Here is a 25,448-nt window from a genome sequence, read left to right as displayed (position 1 = left end):
CACCAGCAGCCATAGAGCATTGAAGAGACAAGGCTGCCTTTCAGTTTTCCTTTCTGCCTGCTGCTGTTCTTAGCCTCTGCTTGATTGTGAGATGCAGGGAAGACTGCTATAGCACAGAAAAGACTGCCATCCCTGGAAGAGCTTAAGTTTACTCTTTAACTGAACAGTACTTCTTTTAAGAACTGAGGCTTATGTTTTGTGTAAAGTTTCATGGCAAGCATGGGAGCATTTGGGCAAGGATATTACATGATTGTGATACTTTAATTACATTGTTAAAGTGCCACAACAATCTATGTATGTTTATGTATCAAGATTCTAGAAAGAAGTCCTCACGTCCTTGTAAGATGTTTTTTTCACTGCATATTTACTTCAGTCTCTCCACTGTTCAGGTGAGAAATCGGTGTCAAATCAATAGGTTATCCTGAATCCAATGGGTAATAAAAGAATATGCTGCTTTTTGATGATGTCTTGTTTTAGCCACTGGACACAATACAAATCACTTTAGAAAGAGATGGTTACTTGTAATTGGGACTAGCATTACCTACAACACTGTATTTAATAGAACAGAGATAAGAGAGAATTCAGAATGTTGCCACGGTAGACTAGATTGGGCAATGTCTTCCAGAAAATCAATAAAGCAAATTTCACAAGGGCTAGGCGCCACATTTTTTCTCTGATAGGAACACTGATCACAGATCAAACTGTGTCCTGTAGTTTAATATGTTAAGTTTGAAACCTAAACATAAACAGGCTAAATAAAAACAACTACAGTCCTCATCACAGCCATTTAAAATATGTCTCCACTGGTGCCTTCACCATGGCTTAAATTACATGGATAATTAGCAATACGGCAGATTATTAAAATGTTGGGAAAGAAAACAGATGGAGTCCAGCTTCTCGTACATATCTGAAAAGTGGCAGGCATGCCTCCCACACCTGCGCTCAGGCAGTGGGTTGTCACCTCAAGCTAATGCCAGCTTAGGATATGGCAGATCCAAGAATGTAAAATCCCCTAAGGATTAGCCTAAACCTACACAATAGTCTTGAGTGCTAATGTTTGCCTTTAACATGTTTATTGCCAGATCTACACATACTCCTCATTTGGATCCAATGCCATTGTGTCCCAGAGAAGCAGAATGCTTTTGCCATCTGAAACGATGTTGTGTCAAAACACCAGTATGTCACCTATTGTATAACAATTTGTCTCATGAAAGCATTTTAGATGATTCAAGCCCTCATTTCTGTTGCACTGGACTTGTCTGGTTTTCGATTGTGAGACATACAGAGTGCTCAAACATGGAGGAGATAGGCTGGTTTTGAACAAAAGCAGCTCTCCAGAGAAATGCATGTCCAAATTGTAATCAAGAAAATCCTTCATGTCTCCTGTTAATTGGTGATTTGCCCTGCATATCTGATGGGAAGATTTATGGCTTCAAGCAAAAATCTCTTTCAAGGGATTCTTAAGAAAGGTTTAAGGGTGAGATTTTCAAGAATACCAAGGGGAGTTCTTTCAATGGCTGTTGAACATTCCCTTCTGCAAAGCACTTTTGAAACTCTCACTCACGTTGCCAAGATGTCAAATTTGGGAAAGGTTTATAATTTCTACTTTGTGCTCAGAGAGAACTGAAAGAGAAAACCAAGAACATCCTGGACCTTATCTTTATCAGTACCTTATCTAATTAAAGCAATTTTAACCAAGCCACTATAAAATAAGTACTTCAAATGATACGGTACTTCAAAAACCCTCACTTGATTACATCTTCCTGTACAGGAGTGGTTTGTGTGTTTGATATTTATTCACGGAAAGTATTAATTAACTCCTTGGGGATCTGTAGCACCTCAGTAAGTTTGCTGGAAGAGAGTAGCAAGCTGGAAAGGAAAAAAAACCTAAGTTGATTTTCAATATTTTCTTCTTTCTATTTATTCATGCCATACAAGTATTGAAGCAAGATTCTTCAGTATGTGTATAATTTACTGTCCAAATTGTCATTCCCATTTTCTTTAAAGCTACTAAAAATATTGACCAAGATTATGACATAAATCCCAGTGCATATATTTAGTTTCTTGCTTTAACAGTGCCTTCAGTCTATGGTTATTGTCATGCATTGGCTGAGTAAAATGTAAGCCAAGACTTTTGAAATTCTTTTTGAAATACTGAAATCTAACAAGACTAGTCTCGTAAGGTTTTCACAATCTTGATTTGCTAATGCAGAATTAACTTCATGAAGTTAAATGGACATTTTCATAGAATTTTTCATAGAATTTAGCAAATGTTCTTTCTTGAGAAACCTTGGAAGATCTAGACAACATTGTAAGCTTATATAAAGCCTGGTATTCTTTAAGATAATTTAGTTGGCTTTACTTAAAAACCTCTTACAGATTCTCACCAACCTAGGCTACTGGTAGAAGTTAATAGCGATCTGAACCCTCAGTCTTTAAACTCTTTTTATACCTCTTTAAATCACCTAAAATGAAAATCTAAAGTGATTTTACCAGCTTAATACCAGTAGAGGGCATTACAGCATAGTTCTGTAAGAACTAAAAACAATGTTACTTTTTGGAAACAATCCATATAAGAACAAAGTGCATTGGAGGTTTCATAAGTACTTTACTGAAAAACATGTAGAGTCTTTAATAATCCCATTGAATTCACAGAGAGGATTTCCCCATTTTAATAATAAAAATGAGGGCTTAAAAACCCATTTGTTTCTTTACATTAAAATGCAAATGTTGCAACACAAGTAGCTTTGCGTACCAAAATGTATCACAAAAAGTAAGCATGTATATTTTCTTGAATGTTGGGAATTTTAAATTTTACGATTTAAAATAAAGTTAGTCACAAAGAGAACCCACTGAATATGTTTGAACAAAATCCCTCCAACTCCTACTCAAGTGAACAGTTTTCCCTACCAGTTAGGAAGAACTCCCTTGAGAGCGCCACATTTTCATGGCAGTATGCAAAGTTTCAATATTGCAAACCCTCTCTACATCAAAGCAATCTCCCTTGGCCTGAGGTTGTTATCTCTATGTGAGACTATCAATTTTGAATACACAAAAGTGACAGTTCCCCAGCCCCATCACGAGGAAGCAACATTTTAAAATGTCAGTTAAAGATAAACCCCAAAATAATTTATGAAAGAAAGAATGCAAAAAGATTGGAAATACTTTTCCGCATGTGTGCGTTTAGGTGTAGGTTTAGAATTAGGTTTTTAGCTGCTGCTCTTCTACTTACCCATTTAAGGATTATAAACTACAAGGATCATATGTGGAAGGGGTGGATCCCAGGTAATATCCTCCCCTATTGTGATCTATAAGAACTTTGCCTGACTTCCTTTGGTCTGAGAATGTATGTAGTCTGACATTACTATCTGAACTAGCATGCTGTTGCTGTCTCCTTCTGGCATTAAGACTTAAAGAGCAGTTTTTCTGTTCTTGTTGCATCCTTTGAGGTTGGCTATGTATCCATGTGTCCTCCAGCTAAAAGTAGGCTGTTTGTCCAGCCATATAGTTGAGGGTAAATGCAGATAACTTGTGTGTACTTAGTAACAATTAGGAAAACAGAAAACTTGTCTATTTATATAAAAGAGAAGGATGAGTTTTTCACTTTTTATTTGAAAGAATAGTGCTGCATTTTTAGGCCTCCTCCAGTGCTCAGTGTGTAATTTCCTCTTGCATCTTCTCTGTTAAGAGGTGATAGATGAGAAAACTGGAAGTTGTATACTTATGTGATCCTTGCTTAAAGTCGTACTTTCTGCATGGGAAAATGCCATTATGGTGTAACAGAAGTGAGCCTCTGACCTTGTAGAAGCAGTCAGCACTCCACAACCTTTCACAGACATACTATTTTCAAAATGTTCTTCTTCTACACCAGTACAGGGGGGTTTTTTGGGGTTTTTTTTTTGGTTTTTTTGGGTTTTTTTTTGAGAGGAGCAGCTGCTGGCTTTAAATTAGATGACAAAATCTCCGGGAAGAAGAGGAGGAACACACTGACGGCATGTCTACACAGTCAGGAGCAGATACTTAAGCGCCTGCTCCTCACACACGGCAAGCCAGGCACACAGAGCCAGCTGTAGTGCAGCAGCCATATAGCCATGTTATTACAGAATGAGCCTGAGCTAATAAGGCCTGTTGAGACACAACCTGTGTTAGCTCAGGCTTGGCACTGTGATAGCATATTTACTCAGCTTCTGGATTGGAGCTGGCTCATGTCAGGCCGTCTCAGAGAGTGGGTGGAACAGTTGTGTTACTGGATGCTCCTTACTATGTAGACATACCCTAACAGATTTGTCCTTTGGGAGGTTTTAAGGAGAACACATGCAAGACCAGTTTTCTTTTTAATAAAATATGTAGCTGGGGACCAAAGCCTTCCCTCTAGTTTGTTCATTTTGTTTTGTTTTGTTTTGTGTTTTTGGTGGGGGAGGTGGAGTGGTTTTTTGTTTTGTTTTGTTTTTATTCTAAAGGCAGCCTGACCTTCTGTGAGAAAAGAGATGTATGCAGTACTGGATCCCAGTACTGCTGTTTCCTGCACAAAGCTGGGAGGAACTACTTTAAAGTAAAATAGCCTGCTGTATGAATGGGTATACAAGACTCATTGACAGTATCCTCTCCCTCAGCACCAAACCTTACTTGCTCTGCAGATTTTGTACTTTATCAGTGTCTACTACCAAACTTCACTATATAAATCATCCAGGTATTTCTCACCAGAATCCATTAGGACCTAGACCAACAGTTTTGAGCAGCGGGGAATGATAAAAACAAAGTAAAAAGAAAACCTCAAAATAAATCCATATCCCAAAGAGAAGAGAAATGCTTCTAAGGGCCAAAAAGCATTTAATATCTAACAGAACAAGGTGCTTCTAGTCAACCGAACTCTGTTCTCTGTTTTGGGGGTGAGGAATTTAACTCATCTTTTTTCTTTATTTTCCCTCATGGTGTAGGGAAAGTTTGGTTTAACTCTGACACTTGGAATACATTTCTACAAATTTTTGGTTTGCTGATTAAACTAAGTGAGACACATTTTCACAGTTCTCTTGAAGTGTGGCTTTCCAGGCCTCTGGTATGGATAAGGACTGTTGGGATCTTTATACCTTTTCACCCAGGGTATTTTGCAGGGAATTTTAGATTGTCTGTATGTGCAAAAAAAGGCTAAGGATGGGCTAGCCCTTACACACAGAAGAAGACCGTTCCACTCATTCATTACTACTACTAGCCATATTACCTCTTCAAGTAAGATACCAAGAGCAAGGCCAGTGAAGCGTACTGCTAGTGTAAGATTTTTTGCTGCTTCTTCCAGTAGCATACTGTGTCTTCTGACAGGTAGTGTGTATTTCTGACACCAGCAAATAAGCATACTGTCATGGGCCAAAGACTTTCTCCTCTTCCCATGCAAGTCACACAGCACGCGCTGAAAAATTTCAGGGGGTGTAATAAAATTCATGCTCTAGGCACTAAAACAGGATGTCTCTATCATTTGTAGCTCCATCCTTATTTTTTCCCCCTTCCTCCACTCAAGGGCAGAATATAATATTAAAACTACAGTAAGCATTTTTTTAATTAAAAGAGGTTAAATAAATGGGATCAGATAGGCTTTCATCATGAAATTATAAATTGTATGGTGGTTATTTTAAATTTCAACATGCAATTGAAATGGCGCTGGGTGAGCTGGCTTGGGTATCTGCTTTGCATTTGACTGAGTTAATTCACTGCAGGTATTCGGTTCTTAAGTGGCGTCTGCTTTAAATATGTGCAGTAATTCAATCAAAGAAATAAGATGGATAGTTTATGTAATCCTTTTCATCTCCAGATTGCTAAGGTTAACTTTAACTATTCATGAATTACAAATGCATACAGCAATCTCAAACTAATAAATGTAAAAAAAATCTTTTTTTTGATGGCCTGTTGAAAATCATGGAATAGTTCCTTCTTTTAAAACATAATTGATGGAATCTACAGGCACTGTATATAATTTCTTCCAATTATTTGTAATCTTACACAAAAGTTTTGTGCAACTCATTTAAAATGGTTGTCTGTGGTAATATTAAACCTTTCCTCTGAGCCAGGAACATAGGTAATTTTCTTTTCAAAATTTTGGATGCATCATTCTTACAGCCCTTTTCAGTGCCAATAGTTTCTGTGACATGAATGGAAACCCAAAGGCAGATATTACAGAACAATAAAGCTCTGTTGAAGCCTTCGCAATTCCTGAAGTAATTAAATAAAGGAAAAAAGAATCCTTTCTCTTTTATTTTCTTAGTTCATTCAATGTCACTTGGATGTTTTCGCTTGTTAGCTTTCTTCCAGTTCAGTCTGAACAATCCACTAGGTGACACCCTCATGCTCTTCCTACACTCTGTATAGAAACAAGGAAATAGCAACTGCTGAATGGATCATTTGTTAAACATTTAAACCAAATACTGAGATTTCAGGGACAGGTCTCTCTTTGTTTAATAATATCAGAGATAACACTGGTTTTGTAATAAATACTGTGTTGTTTGTATATAAATTACATATTAGGCAGATTAGCATTTTGTCATTAACAAGAACAAAGCCACAGAGCAGAAGTTGTACGCAGTATTTCCTATAATTATAATAATTTTTAAAAGCTTTTGAGCTAGTCTGCTGAGTAGACTGAATAGAAAATATATGCCCTTAGCATTTTTCTGGGAGAACAGAAGGAATATAGCTTCAGTATTTTTTTTTTTCCAGTGGGGCTGTGCTATAGCATCTTTCAAACAGAAATGAAAAGCCACATTCACCCCTAATATAAAGGATTATTAAAGGATAAACATCAATGGAATTTTGCATTTGCCAGTGGTGAACTTTTCTTGTAGTCCTTTATTTTGATAACGATGCTTTATGAATCCTTTGAAGAAAGATCTTTTGTCATGTTCTTTTTATACACCTAGCATAACGAGGCTTGGGCTTGTTTAGGGTCTCTGTCTACAAACTCAACACAGCAAATAAAATCTTATATTTTATTGCTAGCATTACTTACTCTGCAATGGCTATGACTGCTATTCTAAATGTTATACGTAGCGAAAGACACCGGAAGTCTGAATACACTAGTGGTGTAATTAAGAGTAACAGCAAAGAAACAAGAGCTACATTCTCAAATTAATGTAAATAAAAGCAAAATCGTGTTAAGGCCCTAACAATGAAATACAAGAAAATATTTTCTTTAAATAGCATTTTTAACCAGTAACCAGTAAGGTCAAAAAATAACAGAAATTGACTTAAATGGGCATGGAAATAAGAACACTTTTTGTTTACTCATAATAATGATCCAAATTAATTACATGGCAACTGTAGGTTTTCAAGCTTTTGTTATCCATGCACTTTTTTACATTTAGCTATGCTTTACAGTGTTCCTTCTTACCACAACTGCACTGACAGTTTAACTTAAACATAGAAAAATGCAATTTTTTACTCCTGAAACCTACAAAAACACCCTGAAATTATATACTGTTCTGCTGTCATGTGTGCTTATTGACTTCAGTTAGGATTCCTAATATGGGTTAGGCTCCTAATATACTTACAGACAAATATACAAAGAGAGATGTATATTTGCTGGTATTTTTTCCATTTCATTTCAGCTTACTAATGCTTACAGTTAGAAAAAAAGAGTTTGAAACGTTTTTTTAAGACAGTTTACTAAATAATACAACTGGTCACTTCTGTGGTGTCCTAAACAGTCTGAGAATAAACAGTTTTTTTAAGCCTAGTTATATCTGATTAGAACAATGGCAGGAATACAGTGGACTTTTTAGGTGTCCGCCTTTTTAAAATGAGTATTACATTCCAAGGGTAAAATAATGTGATATAGTAATTTAAGCATATTTTAGACTACAGCAGGTAAAAACAAAACACAAAGGAGAGGAGACATGGAATTTCATGAGTTACTATGAGTGTATATGCAAATGCATTGGCTGGATGTTTCTGAGTCTATATGGTTGATCATATGAAAGTAAGGGCAGATGTTATGCAAATCTTGACAAAAATCTGTGAAAATTATTCTAGTTTGAATAAACTGTGCAGACACCTTCATAATAGTCTAACTGCTAACAGTAACAGTGCACTTTTACCTGACTAGTTCTCTGAGGTCAATGAGACCTTAATTGTAGCATATAGAATAATGCTACTGATTTAGTCATTCTCACAGCCAGCCTCGGAACACTCAAGGATGATAAACTCTGTATACATAGGCAGACATGTCTATGTGTGATCATGTATAATATACGTATGCACGCACAGAGGTATTTCTGGCAGCCAGCTCCCAGGGATAACCGGAAGGCTGCACAGTGGTTTTATGATCAGGAAGGTAAGAGTCATTTGAAGTTCAAAAAGGTTTGTGGAGAGAGTGTGCAGTTGCTCCTGCAGCACAACCAAGATATTATGTGCATACCTCTGCCTTTAGACAAAAGTACCCTGGGATCTTTAGGGCCTACAGAAACAAGGCTCTTCTAGGTAAAGTGAAATAAATAATCTCTATAAGCACAGTGTCCTTGTATCAGAGGTAGTACTGATTTCAGTCACTTTGAGGGAAGAGTGCCATCTGCTGAATCACAAGTATGAGTTCTGTAGAACCTTTTCTTTTTCTTCTCCTAAGAGTTCTGTGCCTCAAACACAGGCTGCACATGTAATTTCGTGTCTAGGAGTATTCTTGTTCTCTCAGAAATTACATGTTTATGTAACTCTTAAAAATGGCAGGGAGGGGAAGGAAGATTCAGAAGAAGATAAACACCAGATTAAAAATTCAGTCCTTCAACTGTTGTGCATTCAGTACTGCATGAAATTTAAATAGAAAGATAACTGCTGGGAATCAGACCTGATATTTCACTTTGACGAATGCAGTACTGTATGTTATTGTACAGTCAAATGCACACTTTACTGTATTTTCTGTAGTCTTAAAATTAACTTTAAAACATGACTTTATGTCAGTGAAAGAGGGCTATTTTTTCTATATTTCTTGGTCAAAATGGAATATAATTTTGTGACATTTTTGCCTTCTCCTTTTCAGATGCCAACAAAATTATTATATCTTTTATATATTTTATCTCATTACTCTTCAGGTATTCACATTTCACATGTTCCAGAATTAACACAGCAAGAACATCTGCATTTTAATATACATAGAAGTAGTGTTCCCAGATCTGAAGAGGTTAAAGCCATATTTGTTTTCCTAGAAATATTTTTGGACATATATATAAGTGTGTGTATCTCATATATATGTAGATATGTCTCAGTATCAAGGACAATAAAGATGCCTGAATAACACACATTTTGTAAGAACATCTGCAGAATTAAAGATGATGTCAATTACTTATAAGATATTCTGATGAATTTCTGTAGGCTTACTGTTTGAAGAGATTCACTCAGCTGTGCAGCTGTTATACATTATTACAATCTAAATGAATTTTAAGAAAGATAATTAGAGCAGTATACATCCACTCAGTATCTTTTCTGAAGTAAGAAAACACTGACAGCTAAACATTATGTTATGAAGTAACTGAGCCAGTAAAAATTGAAAAAAAAGACATTCTAGTGTACTTCCACTATAGATACCTAAAGTAGAATGATTCTGTACTTCTCAAAGGATAAAGATTTCTTTATAGTGATAGAAACAGATGCCTGTTAAAAATGGAGTATTTGTAGCACGAAAGCTTTAAACTGTTTTACTGACGCTCACCTCATGATCATATGGTAAGGTCATTCAAGCTTCAGACTTTTAGTCCACCACTGTATTTAGAATATCTCTGTATCTGAAATGTGAAATGGGAAAATAAACATCCAGCATACATAAGACCTCAACACAGCATAACATTTTACTGGTCGTTTTTCTGAAGGACCTAAGACAAAGAGTGCATGAATCTAAAATCTATTATTTAACTAATGTAGAGGAAATGGATTTATCTGAAATAGAGAAAACACTCCGGGAATTAGATAAATGCTTTATTTACCTTCACCACCTCATATATACCTTTTGCCAGTTACAAAGTAATTATATTAATTTATGTTGCTAGATAATACATATGCCATAGAAATGCATTAAAATGATGTTATTACAACTAATGGATATTGACAGCTTCATGTAAAAACAGTGATACATAAAAATAACAATTTATAAATGAATAAACACCTTTATATAAATAATATGTATGTACATTCGCAGAATACATAAAACCATTTATACCCTATAGAGTGACTTATTTGTAGATTTGCTTTTTTAACAGAAGTAGTCAATTAAAATATGTAATTTGTTACTACATATGTGAGTGTGTCAAGTATTGATACTACAGAAGTAGTGTCTGTGGTGGTCATGTTTTTTCCTTTCCTGGATACTATTTAGTCTAGGCTTTAAAAAAAACCCAAACACCTGACTATATAGTAACTAAAACAGCTTACCTAAAGAGAATATGAAATTCCAGTCACTACAAGTGTACAGTAATGAGATTAAACAATACTTGCTAGTTGTAGTCTACTTATACTTGGTTCTATCTCAGAATTGAGAGGTTAAATAAATGAACTCTTGACACTCATTTTCAGCCCTGCATGTGATTCTCATTTATTTAATTAAAAAAAAAAACAAACAAAAAACCAACAACCCAAACCCCTCAAACCTAATATATTGAATTCTCAAACTTCTCACTTGGGTTCAAGGACTATCTAGGATGTCTTTGCTGGTTTTGTTGTGTATTTTAATTTCGGAGGTGCCAGTACAGTTTTCTTCCATATAGTGCAGAATGATGGTATGAGGTCACTGAACAGAAAGAGAAATTGTTGGCTACAGAAATCTGGTCATATCCAACAGAATTCAGTGTTATTGATTCCATAGTTATGACTCTTTTCTAAATGCATCCGAAGTAGGACAGTAATTCCTTTTTCTCTCTGAAAAGTAATGACTGATTCATGTTAATATACTATGTTATTTGTCTAACTTTTGAGTCATCTAATGCTTGGTCTATTCTTACCAGTTTGAGTGGGGAATCTTCTCAGTTTGGCTACTGCTGGTATATATACATATATGTGTGTGTGTGTGTGTGTGTGTATATATATATATATATATATACAGTGTGTGTATGTGTATATATATATATATATATACACACTTACAAACCAGGAACTTCCTTTTCAGCGAAAACCACATGGCTTTCTGTTGTTGGACTTTCAGTCCAAGTTTGCTCTACACCACTCTCAGGGACGTGAAATGGGGCAAACATAGTGGCATGCCAGCCTGAGTGCTGTTGGATTGATGGTGGCTGAGAGCATCCAAACCTGTTTGGCTGATAGCAGTGTGGGACGCGTATAAATCCTATGACAGGCAGTGAAGGAAGGATTTATCTGGAGTTTTATTATATCACTGCAAGAAAAAGCTGGCTTGCAACGGTGTTAATATACTCAGCATGCTTCTTGGAACTGAAATTTCTTTTTAGAATCATAGAATCACAGAATCATAGAATAGTTTGGATTGGAAGGGACCTTAAATATTACCCAGTTCCAACCCCCTGCCATGGGCAGGGACACCCCCCACTAGACCAGGCTGCCCGAGGCTCCATCCAACCTGGCCTTGAACACCTCCCAGGGATGGGGCAGCCACAGTTTCCCTGGGCAACCTGTGACAGTGTCTCACCACTCTCATGGTGAAGAAATTCTTCCTAATGTCTAGTCTACATGTACCCCTCTCCAGTTTATACCCGTTCCCCCTCATCGTGTCAACACAAGCCTTTTAGATATCATCCAATCCTCATAATTTAATGAATCAAACCTAGGAATACCTGTAGCTTTGCTGTGAAATGTTAGTTCTGCTCTGTGTTTGACTTACTGGGCAGCAGTCTTTCTTCCAAGTCCACCTTCTCTTTTCACCTATGATGTTAAGCCTTCTTGCCTTCGTGGCATGAGATAAAACTAACACGATATGTAGCTGGCTGCTTGAGCTGGTCACGTACCTCTGCATAGCATCTGTCCTTGCACCCAGCCGTAGCGATACTGAAAATGGGTGCAAGGACTGAGTGTGGATTTGAGGATGCACGTGCCAGAGGTTGGTCCATGCCTGGAGCAGAGCCAGGCCACAGCCCTAGAAATCATTGAGCAAAACGCAGTCTTCTTGCTCCACCGGGAATGCCAGAGAACATTGTAACTGCTCATAGTGCCATTCGCTAGTGACATGGATCATTGGAACAGAGGAAAGGGAAGGAAAAGGGTCAGGTAAACTGTGAGGGGAAAGGTTGGCTGTGGGCCCATGAGCGGGTGCCGCATCGCCATCCGTGACCTCGAGGGAGGTCTCAGCACGCGTGGGACTCTTTTCCATCTGGGGGCTTGGGGTTCCCGATTTGGGGAGAATCAAGAAGACCCGAGTTAGATTGGGTGTTTTAGTTTTGAGGTTTGTTTTTTTTTTTTTAATTTTCTCCTTTTCTGCTTGTTTGCTTGTTTTGTTTGTTTACTTTCCCTGCGACTGTTGGTACCCCGGGCTCAGCCGGGACTGCGGACGGGATAGAACGGGCGAGGCGGTGCGGGCGCGCCGGGCTGTGTGGGTGCGGCTCCTTTAAGGGTGTCCCGAGGCGGCATCAGAGAAGGAGGAGGAGAAGGAGGAGGAGAGGGGGGAAGGGGGAAACCCACGAGCGGCTCGACGTGCCACCAGAAAGTTGAGGCGCGGCGGGTTCGGCCCCGCCTGACTCGAGCATCCCTGCCCCGGCGGCTGGGGAAGGCGAGGAGCCGCTCCTCCTCCTGCACCGAGAGCGGGCGGGGTGGGACGGTGGGTGGCTGGGGGCGTTGGCCCGAGGAAGTTTTGCTCGCTCCCTCTTCCCCCGCTTCCTTTCTTTCTCCCTTCGCCCCTCTCGTCGTGCCCTCCTCCGGCGCTGGGAAAGGGAGGAGCGGTGCGAGCCAGGGATGCCGGGCAGGGCGAGGGGCAGCCGCCGGGCGCCCGCGATGGGAGCGGGGGCCGCCGCTCCACCGCCCCGCTCCGCCGCCCACTGACCCGGCGGGGCGGAGAGCGCTGCCCTGCCCGCTCCGTGCCGGCACCGGGAGCATCCAGCCTCCCCCCAGCACCCCCCGAGTCTCGGAGAGGAGCGGCAACTTGCGACCGGGGAGGCTGCCGGAACGCGAGGGTCTTTTGTTTTCTCCCGTCGCTCTGGATGGTCCTGGGATGTGTCAAGGCGCCGCTTAGGAAAGCCCGGGCTAAGGAGAAGGGAAGCCGGGCGGAGCTGCCGCTGGAGAGCTGACAGCGCCCTCCCCGCAGGGGAATCGCCCCTGGACTCCGCCGGGATTGGGAATCCTCGCCTGCCTTAAGCTTCTGTGGAATTACAACTGGGGGCTCCTCGTTTCCTCTCCCCCCGGCTCTTCTGGCATGAGACTGCTTGCCGGCGCCACCCGAGGACAATGATCGCGGACTTTGCTCACTTTTACCTCTTTGGATTCGTGTGTCTCACCGCAGGTAACCACCGCACCTGGGCGAGGCGCGGGAGGGCACAGCCAACCTCCCCTTCCCGACCCCCTTTTTTCCCTCGGAAACGAAGCTTCACTTCCACCCGGAGGGCTCCCAGACCACAATTGCCCCGGGAGCTGCCGTGGTCCCTCCGTAGGCACGGGCTGACCCGGGATGGTCGCGGGGATGGGGGGATGCGCGGCGCCCTGTGCGGTGCCTCCCTCCCTGGTAATAGCGGGCTCAGAGGCTCGTTTACTATAAGTACAGCCGGTGATGAGCCCCGGCCGTGAGGGATCGGCGGGAAGCGGCCCCGTTGTCCCTCCCCGGTGAGCTGCGCCTCCCGCCCGGCCGGGGCTCCCCGGGGATAACGGGGGAGGGGGGAAGATGCGGCGGGTACCGCGCCCCCATCCCCCGGCTGGAGCGCTGAAGGTTGTGCTCCCCCCTCCCAGGTGTCCCGGGGGCAGCCCCGGATGCGGGTTAACCCCGTGAAAGGGTTTAACCCCGAGAGGACGGGGGTTTTGGTTCTCCTTCGGAGGTTAAAGTTTACCCACGTGCGTGAAGCGAAGCGCCAGCGTGATAAATGGGAAGCGGGAGAGATGGCCGGCGCGATACCGGGGGATTAATGGTCATTAGTCACTGTTTGCGCGGGGTTTATGCGTGTTGGGGTATCTTATCGTGCCTGTAGATTAAAGATAGGGTCGTACTACCCAGGGTATTGTGGCTGGCAGATTTTGCTCTGTGTAAGCACCCTATCCAACCCGGGTGTCGAGGAATGCGATAAAGGGCTGAGTGTTAGGGACTTGAAGAGGGGGGCACGCATCCCGCTGCCGGGGACGGCGGGGGGCGAAGGCGCTCGGAGCGCGGGGTTTGGTTCCTGCCCAACCTTCCCCTTGCTCTCGGGAGGCCGGATTTGCCTGCCTGCACAATTCCTTCCCCTTCTCAACAACGCCTTTTGTCGTACACTCAGCTACGGGTAAATGCATTAAAATCCTCGTGGTGTAGTTAAGGTTAGTTTGGGCGCTAACTCTTCTGCCTTAATTGATTTTTATACGTTTGCTGAGGACCCCTTTGAGCCATTAAAGTTGTGGTAGTGCGAGACACCTGGTCAGCCAGGGAATGAATGAAGCTTTTGAAAGACTTAAGTACATTGCCTGAAGCTTGAAGTCTTAATTATGTCACCAAATGCAATAACTTATGTCTGTTTTGAGATTATATCATAAATTTAACTATTACAGTTTTGCTGTTAGGTATTAGGTTTGCTTCTGTGGCTTTGAGTATGGAAGGCTTTGTATTTCTTTTAAAAAGAGAGCAACCCTGGTCACTTTTGACTGTGTCAGTCATGCCACCTTTAATTTGCTTTGCCTTCTTTATCTACTGGATGGAACAATCAGAATGGGGAAGAACATCTTCACCGATTCACTCTTTGTAAATTTTTCACACCGCTTGGCCCCACTGTAGAAAAATTGACTTTATAGTCAATATACTCTGTAACTCGGTTGTCTACTGGGGTATCTTTAACCCCAAGTTAAGAAACAGGGGACAGTGGGGGTGATGGTGTTTGGATTTTTTTGTTAGTATTATTTTCCCATTTATTTCTCACATAAATGCTCAATAAAGTAAGTTGGATGTAAATTTAGGGTCTTTTTTTTTTGTGTGGTTTTGATTTTTTTTTTCCCCTCCTCAGGGTAGAGGTGTTCTCTTTAATAATGTTGATTCCATCTGAGTCCTTGGCTTTTTTTTTCCTTTTCTGCCCATGATTTTTTATGAAGGTTTTAAATTTTGCCCTGTAAGCACAGTCACAAAGATAGAGACAAACGCCAGAGAATAACTTTTCTCCAACTCCCTCACCAGAGGGGTTTCTTTTTTCCTCAGTTAATGTGGTCAAATAGTTGGTCTTGTGTCTAGAACAATGGAGATGCCAAAAACCTTTGGCGGGATGAAGTCTGAGGGCAGATGGCTGCAGAGTGGAAGGAAGGACAAGAGTCATCTACAGCAGTTTCCACACTGAAATCCTTTGAGTTCTACTGACAGCTGATCTGCTTGCAAGTTGATTGATCCTTTCCTCCCTTTTCCACTGAAGGTTTTTCACTTGCTTCAAACCCAGTACTGAATCAATGGTTTCTGTAGCCACGCTCTAACTGGGATGCTAGAAACTTTTACTGAGAGGTGGGAAATAATTAGAGGATGACGATGAGGAAAATCTTAATAATAGAAAGCTAAATGGGTTAGTGTTTGCTAAAACAGTAATTGGTAAACCACTTAAAATTTAAAATCCCTAACTTTTTACCCTGGTGTTGCCTCTGTGCAATCCTGTGAAGTACCTTCTTTCATCTAAGCCTGTGGTTAATAAATGTTGGATGGATTTAAATATTTTTGAACATGGGAACATAGCAGCTTTCCTTCCCTATTCTCCCAGTGTTATTTCAATGCTTCTGTGCATAAAGATAAGAATAAAAATTGCTTTAAGGGGTATTTCTCTGGTATTCTTGTTTTCTTGAGTGTTTCCCTGCTTTCTGCCCTTTTTCCTCCATTTTGAAGCAATCTTTCCTTCATAATTCATGGAGTTTTTATTTCTTCACCTCCCAAGAAACAATAGCATCAAATTCATATGTTTGGAAAATAAAAGCTTTCGGTTATCTGGAGAGTAACATGTAGAAAGGTTTTGCTGGGAATGAGGATGTCAAAGTTCAGGTTTTCTGCATGTGTGTTCACTGTTCTAGCAGTTCTCAAGGCTAAGTATGTTACTACTTAATTTTTCTGATCCATTCACAGAGAGCTGTATGTTCCTAGGAAGTATTCCATTGCATTGCTGATTGCCACCTACTCAACGTGTCTTCCCACTTTCCCATTCATAATGTCCCATACTAATTGCTGTACTTCACACGGGATTGGTACATTTGCTCAAGAGGGCTTCTCATGCTGTGTGAAGCAGGCAGGCCTGACAGTAGTGGGGCAGGCGTGGTTTCCAGTGATAGTTCTAGCCAGTGGAGGGCAAAATTGTCTCTTGTATTGCTTCGTGGGAGAGTTGCCTTCTGATAGTTAATAGTTTAAGGGGTGCCCATGGAATGTTCCTAAAGTTACCTTTCAACTACAGCAAAACACTTCTTTTTTTTTTTTATATAGCTTGGCAGTTAATTTGGATACCTGTTTTAAACAGAGGAGCACTCAAACTGATGTTTTTGCTCTCTGCAGTGTTGGTTGTTAAATATTCTCTTGTTTCTGTGTCGTGTAGTTCCTATATCATTGTCCTGAAGCAATACTGTTTTCATTAACGGGGATCATCCGTTCTGTTCAGGTTACTGAGCTTTGGTGGATTACTGTGAATGATCCATAAGATTCTTTTAGAAAACATGAATCAAGGATACTCCTGAGTCTCCTGCCCAAAATCTACAGGCTAAAGGTTCTAATTGGATCTACAGAGATAGACCACTAGAAATATTATCAGAATCTAATGATACGTAGGTAGCGAGTTTGTTTAATGTGAAATATTAACACGTAATATCTATGCCAAATGATGTTTTATTTGAAAATTCTTTTGAAGTGGTGGCAAAGAGTTTTGATGGGGGCTCAAAACCAATCTTGTTTTCATAAGAAGTAGAGAGAGAAAATATTATTTTTAGACTTTCAAGACAGAAAAATCTAACAATCTACTTAAGAATCTGGGAACCTATTCCTTTGCTCTCAAATTATATTGTTTTTGGTTTGGCACTTGGTTTTCCTAAATAACTGAAAGACTTTGGTTTCACAATCCTAAACGACTGTAATATGTCTCATTAGGGTTTAGCTTTGTGTAACGAATTTAATAATATGCTGGGGCTAGCAAGTCCAGTCACTTTCTCAACTTTTACAATTTATTATTTTTTTGTCATCCTTAAATGTACTATGTGAATAACAGGCACTTTGCTTGGTGTTATGGTAGCTGTTTTAGATTCTTCTTCAAAATAGTTCACTCTTTCATAGTGAGGATCAGCATTGTCAATGTATAAGTAATTGTTGCAAATTTACTGGGTTTTTTTGTGTACTTGAATGGCTAAGAATGAGGCTTTTTGTTGTCAATAGTAAATAGAGGTTATTTTGCCATTAGGAAGCTAGAAACCTTGCTCTTTCCAAGCAAGCAAAAGGGCACTTAAGAATTTTGTATGCTGAGGTCCTGACATATTTTATTTGTGTATTCTGCTGTATAATCTCTTTTGGTGGTGATAACCTTCCTTAACTCATTCATCTGAGTGCCTCTTTGTAAAATTGTAAAGTAAATAGTGAAGTTAGTGATCGAGGTGTATTTTAAGCCCAATAAATGGTGTAAACAGGGGAAATCAGATTATTTTCCTGTTAGTGAATAGAGACTTGACCACGTGTTGAGAGTACATCTACAAAGAAAAACAACTCCTAAATATCTTGAAAGCTAGAGGTGCTTTTAAGGGCAGATATTTTACTGGTTTATGCCTTGTCTTCATACCTTCTGTAGGATTACCTTTATAGGTCCTCATATCACTGTTTGACTATAAAGCAGTGCCATTATCCAAATGAGAACTTGAGCACTTTTCCATTTGGCTTTTAGTGAAGTGATGTCAACATGTTGCTTGCTCGAAGAGGAGTGAAGGCCCTGATGGTGTTACTTGGGCATGCATTCACCTTCTGATGTAGATGTTCAATATATGGATTTTGATAACAGCAGTAGCATTTTTTTGTCATCTTCACCCTCATTTTTAAATGTAACTTACTATAAATTCAGTTTAGGCTAAAATGGCTTGTCGAACTTAATTATTGAAATAGTATGAATCTTTTTAATCAGAAGAAAAACATGTTTTCTGGACTCCTGCAGTCGGAAAAACATATACTTTCTTTGAAGAAATGAGTCAGATACGCAAAATTATTCAAGCTGCCCTTTTCTGTTGGTAGGTATTTGCTGAATATGATGCTGCATTACCTTAAGTCTGGTGCTAATATAGCAAATTGTTAAAGTGATATGAACACCTGTTATTATAGATTAAAAATCTCTAAAGATGACAAGCCTGTTCTGAGCTGTTGATTTAAAATATTTAACTTAGTATATTATTTTCTTCATCTTGCATAGTGAATTAGCAGTTGGATAAACTCAATTTTGGAACAGACTGCCTTCTCAGATGTGGGGCACAGGGTATAGCAAAGGTGCATTTCCCACCAATGAAATCTGGTGTAATTTCTGACAGCCATGTGAGGGAACTGTATAGTATGTACGCTTCGGATGTTACTCAGTGTTGTAGCCTTTGTCTTCTGCTCCTTTAACTGTCTTCTACATAAATCAGAACTGTGATTTCTTTAGTACTGTTAAAATGTTTCATGTGAGTATTATGTTTAAAACTTGCTTGGCTTGCATTTTCTGTATGTTCTGAAATTTGCATGTCCCAAGGCAAGGTATTTATTTTGCATTGTTAGTTATATTGCCTCTTTATTTAATTGCTTAACTGCCTTTACGTTGGAGATTAGACATATGAAGCAGTTCATGGTTCTGAATTCATAGATAGAAGAATTTAATTTTGCTATTTCCTTTTGCAGTGGCATAACAGATATCAACAGTTTCTCATCTGATCTTTCTAATCTTATATGGCCAAGGATATAATGTAAGCCTAAAGGTGTGTACTAGCTGAACTTCCCTTTCTTCTAGAAGTAGGTAAAGGGGGGAAAAATGTGTTTTTTTTGATAGTGACCAGGTAGACATCCTTTAAAGAGTGGCTTGATTTTCAGTAGACATTAAAACTCAGATTTTTGTAATCCAGGACATTGTGAGTTGGTGAAGTTGGAAACCTACAGCCTGAATTTGGAGCTGCTTAGTATCAGTAGTGCCTTTTGAAACTCTTGATTCTTGTGTTTAAATTAAATTGTATGAAGTGTTTGACTTGAGTTGTGAATGTTTATACGTCATTGTGGGTACTTAGCCCATCTGGAAATCAGGGACTGTGGTGAACATTTCCTTAAGAGCCAATTAACTTAAAAAAGCTGTATACCTTTGAGTTTGCATGTGCATCTATGGCACTGTGGAGGGCAAGAAACCTATCAAAACAGTGTTTGAGTATGTATTCTGTTACATTTGTCTTGGCATGTCGCTTTTGTAGTACGCTTTACTAACATCAGTCAAAAGTAAGCCTTTCAACTTGGGTATCTCCTGTTGGCCAGATGAGCCCAAGCATGTAAGTCCAAACTGAGGATAGCAGTCCCAAATCCAAAACTAGGTTGTGCTAGTGTTTATTCAGTGAACGCATAATAAACCATTATAAAATACAGGGGGTTGGATCAGATGTTCAGCAATGTCACTACTGCCTCTCTTCTTTTTCTTCTACCAGAACCTCTTGGCACCTGGTATTAAAATTGGCACTTCTCTAACTTTGTGCTAGGACTTCTTTTGCATGCTAGGCAGGTTCAGAACTGGGATTTGCAATTTCTAAATGTTTCCCCCCTCACCTCCCACATGCAAAACAATTCTGTCAATGCAGCTTCTGGTTTTGAAATATAGCTGATGCTTAAGGTACAGCAGCTGACGGATGCTTCACAGTCAAAATGTTTAATGGTAGGAGGTGATAAAGGAGAAAAAAATTAAAAGAAAATAGTCTGAGGAAACAAGGAGAAAAGAAAACAAGTGAAGGTAGTAACAATTATTTTACTTGGATTTGGCCCTGGAGAGGGTAGCGCTCCGAGCTATGAAGCTGTAGCAGCAGAATGTAGGAGAGAGGATATATATAACAAACAAGTTTAACAAAAGGATGCCTGATGAAACTGTGACATGGCAATTTCACTGTGCCAGTGCTTAGGTATAGAAGTGATTGGCAGGAGGCCCCATGCATGGAGTAAAATCCTGTCTCCACCAACATGGAAAATTATGGTTTCAACTGTAACAGGAGGTAAAGGTTGGAAGGAATTAGCATATCTCTAGCACTGAGGAGCATCTGGAACGAATGGCTGGGTTAAATCATTCAGTAGTGATTAATGAGACTCATTGCTTAGGTTATACAGCCCTTAAAAATTAAAAGGAATAATTTAAAACCAGATGCGAAGCAGAAAGAAGGAACCATTGCTACTATTTACCTTTTGAATACAGAAGATTGAAGAAAGTCTTCCCTATGTTTCGACACTAGAAAAGAAATCTGTGAAGCGCTGATGTTAAATTTAGAAACTAAGAAATTAACTTTTGGAACAATTGTTCTGAGGAACGTTTGTCACTTAAAATGTGTGTGCAGCAATGTGTGCCTTGAGAAATGGGAAGGGGCTTACAGAATGGAATTTAACTGCTAGCGAGTACTTCACAGTTTAGAAAACTTTAGAAAATAATTATTTCTGTTTTCTGTTCCACTAGTGAGTGTTAATCTGTGTTGCCTGTAGGGAAAGCAAAATATTGAAACGCATAAAATGAAACAAGATTAGAGGCATATAGAGTACTTATTTTAACTTTTGTCAAGTATGATTTGGGCAGTTACTGAGCTGACTGGTAATGTAGCTTGGTATCATATCAGGAATAATGTTTAAAATGTTCAAAGGCTGTCATTCCGTAGGAGGATTATAGTACTTACTTCCAAGTTCTTACTGGAGGGAATGGAGAAACCAGTGGAGTGTGTGTTCAAGTGTTAACTTTTTTTAGAACTATAAAGAGAAAAATCAGTGGCATCATTTTTGATGCTATGACGATTGCTTGAATTGGTTGAGTTTTCTGCAGCAAATTTGTAGGGGTAGAAAATTAAAAGGGAGGTAGGCCCTTCTAGAATTAGATACTATCCTTCTGGGGTTCATCGTGGCAAATTATAAAATGGAATTCAGCTGTGATCTTTACCAGATAGAGGCTAAGGTTCCTTAAACTTCATTGCTAAGAAATCTCTGCTTGCAACATTTTTTGGTTTCTGGATTGCCAGTGTTTCTACTTATTTAATGTCTGCCTTGGTTTTCTTTAAAATTTTGATTTGTGTGTGTGTGTGTGCATGTGGAGTATCCAGCAGAAAGCAAGGAAGTAAGACTTTTTAAAGCTAGATGATTGCTTCTTTCCCATTTATGTGGTAGCCATTACCATAATGTGGAATGAGAATATTTAACTCCCTCCCACTCATCCTCTAATACTTCATATCAGATGGGGATCTTTTTCCCCTGCCTTTTCTGGGACAGTCAAGCTAAGAAGTTTGTCAGATTTAGGTTTACCAAATGCTTCACCATTTTGGCAATGAGTAGATGTTATTTATACAGGCCGCTTATTTTTTTTCCCCTCTTTTATAAAGATTATTGATAATGAAAACATTTGATTTTGACTGATAACTATGAGATTTTTTTTTTTGAGAAATCACTATTTAGAAATCAGTTGTTATTATTCCAAAAAGATTGGCTTAATGTCTGCACTCATATTATCTCAGTGTCTTGAGGACTGATATTTTGGTCTTTGATATGAATTTATGTTTATTTTATGTCAATTTGCAGAAAGTCAGTTACATTTTGTTTGCTTGTTACCTTATTCGGGGAAGGAAAGCAACAACCTCACAGCTAAAAATGCATGGTAACCTACAGTCCAGTAACAGTCATTTAACTTGGTCATTTCATCACAATTCCTGCAGGCTTGCAGTGGATCATTTTGAATCTCATAAAATGAAATTTTATTTTATTCAGCTTACGCAGGTCAAGTAAAAAGCCACATCAAGTTAATGAATTCTTTTCTTTGCAATTAACTGAACGTGGCATTTGTTTTTGTTCTAGCAGTCATGAAATCACAGGGTGCTGGTGACAAGTCCATTATTGGCTCTGTGCACTGTGTTTCTGAGGGCTTTTACTCCACCCAACATGTTATGTGTGCAGGCTGTAACATACTTGTTAAAACTTGTTTTAAACTGAGGATTCTTTTTTTTTTTTTTTTTTTTTTTTAAAGCAGTAATAAAGAGGAAAATAAAAATAGCTCCCTTGTCTTTATTAGCATAAATGAAAGAGAAAAAAACAACTCATTCCTTTTGTGGCCCGAGGAGGAAAAGCAAAACCTGTCTGAATTCTCAGCTCCTGGAACTCGAAGGAAGTTTAACTACTGATTTCAATTTTTTGCTTGTCACACAAAGGCTCAATTTATGTGTCACTTCTCCACTACGTGAGATTGCATAGAAAAGCTGAATAGCAGGAGAAAAGAGATGATTCGTAATGTCACTTCTAAACTTAAAAAGTGCAGAAAGTTTCAAGACTAAGCATATCCTGCAATTTAGGATACATTCGTGTTATTGATTGCATGGATTGGATTTATTGCATGTTGAGTTGGTGCTGTTGGTGTCTTTCCTGTGGCAGTCATTCATTCCTCCACCCTTAACTGGTTTTGTTTTAACTTCTCATTTTTTATCTGCTTTGTTTGTCTTTGCTGGGTTTTTTGTGTCTGATACCTTTTTCAAAGCACTTTTGGCTTTGAATTTTCCTGTGCTGTATAATATCCTTTTTTTTTTTTCTGTGGCGTTTAGCCAGAATTGAGAGAGAAGTATAATACATAAATCCAAGAATTTATTTTACATGGTTCTGATCTTTTTTTAGACGGCAAAAATGCTGAATTATTGCTGTTGCTCAAGTTTGAAAATGAATGCAGTCTGGTTCCTACTCGCACGATATTGAAGGGAGCCATAATATATTATAAACAAAGTGTAAAGCACAGATCACTCCTTTAAAGAAAGAATGGTGCCAACCATTTAAAATTTTAACAAGCTTGTCGGCTTTTAGAACATGTTATTTCCAAATCTCTACCTAATTTCATCACCCACCCCCCCTCCCCCCCCACCCCAGGTTTTAAATTACAGAAAAAAAAAAAAAAAAGAAAGCCAGACTTTCCTCTGTGACTAGTCTTTTTTTCCTAAAAGTACCAGGTGTCCGATCAATAGCATGTGCTGGGAAGCATGAATTTCATCTCTGAGGAGACTTTAAATGCACTTATTTTCTGCTTTCATGAGCTACAAGTTGTATGTCTTGTTTTGTTTTCCTTTTCAACTGGGCGATGTGGAGCAGAGTTTTGTTGTTTCGCTACTGATTTAAGACATAGATATGTATGTATTTTTCTTCAGGCTTTTAAGGGCTCAAGTTTAAGTGCTTAGAATAATGATCTACCATCAAAAGTGAAGGGTGATTAACTCTGTCTGGGTGCAGGCAGTGTAATTTTAGAGGCTACAAATGTTGTTACAAGTCAGGTTAAGGTTTAAAGGTGAAAGTTTGGCTGAATGAGTTTTACAGCTTTAAGTTAGTGTACGCAAACAAAGAAACTCTTGTCTTCTACCCATTATTTGTCTAGTGAGCAAATAGCTCATGTGGTACAGAAAAGAAAATGTGAAGATTGTGCAGTTTGCCATAAAGTTCAAACTGCATGCTTTTTATTTCAATTTAGAAGTCCCATTATATAAACTGAATCTAATACAACTTCTGTTTAGGCTGTTCATCTTCTAAATGTAAAGTGAAAGAGTAATGGCTTTAAATGAAGTGATGATGATAAACTAAATGATAATGGCTTTAAACTATTATAGCTTAACTTTTAACATTAATGTATTTCTGTAGAGTTGCTCATATGCCATTAAGTAATTTGAAGAACCTGTTGAGATAAAACCCCAATAAAACTCTCCTAGTGCATTTAAGCTCTTCTTCTAGATATCTCTACAGCTGCAATGGTAACTTGGCTTTTCACTGAATTCTCTGGCTTACTGTAGTCCTGAAAATGTAAATTATCAGTATGTGGGAACAGAATAGATATTTTTTGACTGTCAGGGAACTTGTACAGAAAGGCTGGAATTTCTTTAAAGATTGCAGCCTGATTAATGATGTTGATGTTGTAAATAATGAGATAGGACCTGTCCTTGTCCCCTGTCTCTGTGGCCTGTACCAGCTAAAACATTTTTTAAAGCTAAATTATGTGGATTTTTATAGGGTTGTATACTAATGTAGGAAGCTGTTGGGCTGTGTATGAAGAAGTGATCCAGTCTGATAGCAATTCTGATTGCAAAAGCCAGGGTGTATAAATAGAATAAAACAAAAGCCGGTGTTTTATTCAAAAACAAAATGGGAGTGATTAACAGGAATAAAAATAAAGAGCTTTTGGCCTTGGTAAATGATACCTTTAAAGCGCAGCAGCCTTGTTGAACATAATTAAAGTTGTAAGAACTGGGGTAGGGTGAGCGGGCTCTATTCTCTGAGGTCATGATAGAAAAACAGAGGTCAGGGTTTTGCACTTAGTCTTATGTAAACAATGTCATGCCCTGGTAAGTATAAGAATTGATTTAACAAGGTTAAGCTAATTTAAAAAAAAAAACAACCAAAACCAAAAAAACAAAAACCAAACAAAGGTGTACTCATTTGATATCAGAATTTGAGTGCAGCTGGTATATCCTTGTTTAGCCACTTAATGGGGAAAACTGAAGAGTAAAGCGAGAAGTGCAGGCTTCTCTTTATGCTTGCTTAGGGATGCGTGTTGCGACTGAGTGATTCTAGGGTGTCAGACTTCGTACAATAACATTTCTGTGGCTTTCCCAAAGCCTGTTCCTTAAAATTTGCAGGTTGACAGTTGTTTGGTTTTGATCCTGGTTCAAAATGAAATGACTTTCTGCAACTTTTTATGTCTACTGAATATTATGTTATTTCGCTGCAAAGCTCATGTGTATCTTTTTTGCTCTCTTGAATGGTGCTGTATATCATTCCAAGTATATTAAATCTTTGTTTAGTTTCAGTTGTGGGATTTGTTGTTTTTTTGTTGTTTTTTTTCCCCCTTCGTTAGTGGTTTGGATTATGTGTTCAGACTTATATTTATGCACGGTAGAAAAGAGATTCAAGGGTGTGAATGTATTCTAACAGTTCTCTCTTCTGAATTACATAATTTTTCTTTTTCTCCCTGCCTCATCTCTGACTCTTTGTGTTGAGCCTCCTTTCATTATGGTACATCACCCGTCAGAAGGAACCACCAGCTCCAGACAGAACATGTCTCTGACTGTTAAAAGAAGGATGGCTGGCAAAACCTGTAAGAATTCAATTGAAAACAGAGCTCTGTAGCTTAGACTAGCAAGCTCAGGCACCACTCCCTGCC

General features: G+C 39.0%; 1 protein-coding gene across 8 annotated transcripts in view; it reads left to right on the top strand.

Moving 5' to 3' along the window:
- ROBO1 (roundabout guidance receptor 1) overlaps positions 1–25,448 on the top strand; it is a 620,749-nt gene that overhangs the window by 303,713 nt on the left and 291,588 nt on the right. Inside the window, exon 1 of one of the 8 annotated variants that reach the window (XM_054076919.1) lies at positions 12,634–13,426. The exons of the other annotated variants lie outside the window; for them this stretch is intronic. Coding sequence (XP_053932894.1) covers positions 13,372–13,426 — 55 coding nt within the window. The 5' untranslated portion in view covers positions 12,634–13,371. Of the gene's footprint in view, positions 1–12,633; positions 13,427–25,448 lie in introns of those variants that run through there. 8 annotated transcript variants of the gene reach the window in all.

This window comes from Cuculus canorus, chromosome 1, assembly GCF_017976375.1.
Source record: "Cuculus canorus isolate bCucCan1 chromosome 1, bCucCan1.pri, whole genome shotgun sequence".
NCBI lineage: Eukaryota > Metazoa > Chordata > Aves > Cuculiformes > Cuculidae > Cuculus > Cuculus canorus.
Note: the sequence above shows the minus strand (reverse complement) of the source record. Positions and strands in the feature narration are given on the sequence as shown.